General features: G+C 33.9%; 1 protein-coding gene across 2 annotated transcripts in view; it reads left to right on the forward strand.

Annotated features, from left to right (window-relative positions):
* The window catches only part of LOC107627992 (G-type lectin S-receptor-like serine/threonine-protein kinase RKS1), an 8,945-nt gene extending 6,307 nt beyond the window's left edge, over positions 1-2,638 (forward strand). The window contains exons 2-8 of one of the 2 annotated variants that reach the window (XM_021116554.1): positions 1-143; positions 231-359; positions 798-967; positions 1,058-1,268; positions 1,571-1,808; positions 1,888-2,035; positions 2,107-2,638. In XM_021116554.1, the coding sequence (XP_020972213.1) occupies positions 1-143; positions 231-359; positions 798-967; positions 1,058-1,268; positions 1,571-1,808; positions 1,888-2,035; positions 2,107-2,409 (1,342 nt within the window). In that variant the 3' untranslated portion in view covers positions 2,410-2,638. The remainder of the gene's footprint in view (positions 144-230; positions 360-797; positions 968-1,057; positions 1,269-1,570; positions 1,809-1,887; positions 2,036-2,106) is intronic. The other variant, XM_021116555.1, reaches the window with a different exon arrangement.

Genomic DNA, 4,012 nt, shown 5'->3' on the forward strand with positions numbered 1-4,012 from the left:
CTGCACTTGCAATGCATATTCAGTTGCTGATATTAGGAATGGTGGGAGTGGGTGCATGACATGGCATGGGGACTTGATGGACATTCAGAAGCTCAGTGATCAAGGCCAAGATCTTTTTATCCGTGTCGACTCTTTTGAGCTAGGTATGACTCATTTTTTTCTGTTAACTTATTCTAAGTTTCAAAATGATGACGAATATTAGTATGTTTGGTATTGTTTCTTATTCTCAGCCAAGTACTATAAAAGACCAAGATTGTTTGGTAAAAACAAGTTGGTAACGGCCCTGGTAGCTTTCATGCTTCTGGTTCTCCTTCTAGTGTCCAGTGTGTATTACTTGTGGAAGAAGAGTAAAAACAAAGGTACGTGATTTACTTTCATGGATACTAACAAGGTGCTTCATATTGAATAAAAATAATATCATTAGAAAGAATAGTTGAAAACTGGGTTTATACTTTATACCTTTTGGAACTGATGTAAAGGAAGTTCACCAAGACCAGAGTAGCTTTTTGAAAGAACTAGTTTCCCTAATTCTAAGCATCCCCTGTTGTGATATTTCATCATTATCAGCAGTTTGATTTTGGATCTCTTCTTATGTTGCAAAGAAAAACATATAGTACTTTAAAGTAATATTTATCACCCTCTAAAGACAACAGAGGTTGGAACTTGGTCCTTTAGTTCATATAGAAATGGCAAGTACTACAGTTTCTTAAGGATTCTGGTCATATTATTTTAGAGGAAAAGAAATATTCTGTTCAATTTGAGCCTTACGTGAAATCTTATGAAATTTGAAATTCCAGAGAAAATGATGTGGGATTTAAATCATGATTCTCCAAGAGAAGAAAACGATGTTCAAAGCAAAAGACATCCAAACCTTCCCTTATTCAGTTTTAAAATGATAATGGCAGCCACAGAAAAATTTTCTCCAGATAATAAGCTAGGCCAAGGTGGATTTGGCTCTGTCTATAAGGTAAATGGAAACTCTTAATAATTAATGCATGAGAATTCTTATTCTTTTAGAAGCTAATGCAAAAATTGTCTAAATTTGCAAATATTTTAGGGTCATCTATTTGATGGACAGGAGATAGCAGTAAAAAGACTCTCCAAAGATTCAGGTCAAGGAATAGAAGAGTTCATAAATGAAGTTAGGCTGCTAGTTAAACTCCAACACAGAAATCTTGTGAGGTTGCTCGGTTGTTGCCTTGAGAAGGAAGAAAGGATGCTAGTTTACGAATACCTTCCAAACAAAAGCCTAGACTTCCTTATATTTGGTATGCAACTATGCATTTTTCTATTAACTTATTAACTCTCCTGCCTCTGTAAATTTTGGGACAAGGAATAGACTGTGCACAAAAATAGCTCTCATAGCTTTAATAGATGACCTCCATTGGAATCACCATCTACTATTCTCCATTTTCACTTCAATATCTTCTAATTTAGTAAGAAATGCTACATATCTGCTGACTAGATAAACTCCTCTCATTTTGGCATTTATTGATAAAATAAAATGTGAATTGTAACTAATATTAACCATGGCATTCCAATTTTTTAAAATACCAATGGTTCATTGTAGATGAAGTTCGAAGATCATCGTTAGATTGGGGTCAACGCTTTAAAATTATTTCGGGAATTGCTCGAGGTGTATTGTATCTTCATCAAGATTCAAGATTGAAAATAATTCACAGAGATCTAAAAGCCAGCAATGTTCTTCTTGATGCTGTAATGAATCCCAAAATCTCAGACTTTGGAATGGCTAGAATATTTGGAGAAGAACAAATCCATGCAAGTACAAAAAAAGTAGTTGGAACCTAGTAAGTATCAATACATATACCAAGAATAGAAAAACTAATTGCATTTTAATAGTCATCTAATCATTCTAAACAATTACAGTGGTTATATGTCACCTGAATATGCAATGGAAGGACGATACTCTACAAAATCAGATGTCTTCAGTTTCGGAGTCTTGTTATTGGAGATTATTGCTGGAAAAAGAAATACAAATTGTGAAAAAGGAAGAGCAGCCTCCTTAATTGGATATGTAAGTAAACAAGAAGTATTCTTAAAAATGGCAAACACATTACTGACACAGATTTTGTTATGAATTTGTAGGTGTGGAAACTTTGGACTGAAGGAAGGGCCTTGGATGTTGTAGATTCAACACTAGGCCAATCTTATCCTCCTGAAATAGCACTGAGGTGCATTCAAATTGGACTCTTGTGTGTGCAAGAAAGCATCAACAATAGACCTTCCATGTTAGAAGTTGTTTTCATGCTATGCAATGAAGCACCTATTTGTTCACCTCAGAAGCCAGCATTTTTATTCAATGGCAACCTGGACATGAAAGATTCATCAACATCTGGAGGAGGATCTTCAGTAAATGAAGTGACAGTAACTACCATCTCTGCTAGATAAAATCCACCTCCAACATTTGTACACTTACTATGTTCCAACTACTCTTCTTGTTCTTGCTTGAATTTGATCTTCACCAAATATTTTAGCCATTCCAAAATCTGAAATTTTGGGATTCATTGCTAGCTTTTAGATCTCTATGAATTATTTTTAGTCTCGAATCTTGATGAAGATATAATATTCCTCGAGCAATTCCAAAAATAATTTCAAAACGTTGATCCCAATTTAGTAATGATCTTTGAGTTTCATCTGAAAATGAACCATTGAATTTCAATTTCTTTTTAGTAAATGAACGTAATAGAAGAATAACGTTAACAATCAAAGAAGTCCAAACTTTTGTTCGGAAGATATTCATAAATCAACATTCTTTCTTCTTTCTCAAAGCAACAACCCAACAGTCTCACAAGATTTCTGTGTTGAAGTTTCACTAATAGGGTAACTTCATTTTTAAATTCTTCGGTTCCTTGACCTGAATTTTTGGATAATCGTTTTACTGCTATTTCTCTTCCATCAATTAAGCAACCCTGAAATATTTGTAAATTTTTTAATTTTTTTTTTTAATTTTCAATATTTGTTATACCCTGCTTTCACCACCGTTAACCGTGCCTCCCCGGCACAGGCTAACATGGTGGCTCCATTCAGTGGCCTGAAATCCTTGGGTGGCTTCCCAGTCACCAGAAAGACCAACGACATCACCTCCGTCGCTAACAACGGCGGAAGAGTCCAATGCATGCAGGTAACAACCTAACATAACATAACAACACATCCACTTGCAATGAATGTTAATGTTTACAATCCCGCTACATTACCAACAATATTTCTGCCAACTTCTGCCAACTCTTGTTTATGACTGTATTTAATAGAAGTGTCTTTACGTATGTGTCTAATAAAAATGTCTTTTTTATAACTGTGTTTAATAAAAGTGTCTTTATAGATGTATTTCCTAGATGTGTCTCCTTATACATGTGTTTAAAATATAATAATTAATTATTATTGGTAATAAGTTGGCAGATAATGTATTAGTACCCTATACTTTTTCTTATTATTATTATATTTTAGTATCTTTATTATCTATGTATACTTTTTCTAATAATATGTAGTAGTTTGGCACATGATGATGAGGTGCATGCAAGTGCAACGCAATAAATCAATAATACAAGTGGTTGGGTCATCATATATATATAATTGAGAATTGAGGAGAGAAAATTTATGTGTGGCATGTAAGGGGCTAGTCTTTAATTAAATTAATTGATGACTTCTATTTATATAGGTGTTGCTGATGATAAGGTTCGGTGCAGCCATTAATCTCTTGATGCTTATCTTCTTAATGCTCTAGTCTAGCATAGCCTGCATTAACACTTATATAAATAGTATATAGCACACAGGTTTGGGTTCAACAAATGAGTTCATTTCTTTTTCAATCAATACAACAATTTTATATTAAAAAGTCCGGATAACCAATATTAGTTTATGCAGTATTGGTGGATGACGGTGACCGCCAGTAAATGAATTGAAATTGTAGTATTAAAAAAAATCATTTTAATTCGGTCAGAGTTATAGTTGCCACAACATGGAGTCATGGACGCCATCACGCCATCGATTTTTA

The sequence above is a fragment of the Arachis ipaensis genome, chromosome B02 (assembly GCF_000816755.2).
Source record: "Arachis ipaensis cultivar K30076 chromosome B02, Araip1.1, whole genome shotgun sequence".
NCBI classification, from domain to species: domain Eukaryota; kingdom Viridiplantae; phylum Streptophyta; class Magnoliopsida; order Fabales; family Fabaceae; genus Arachis; species Arachis ipaensis.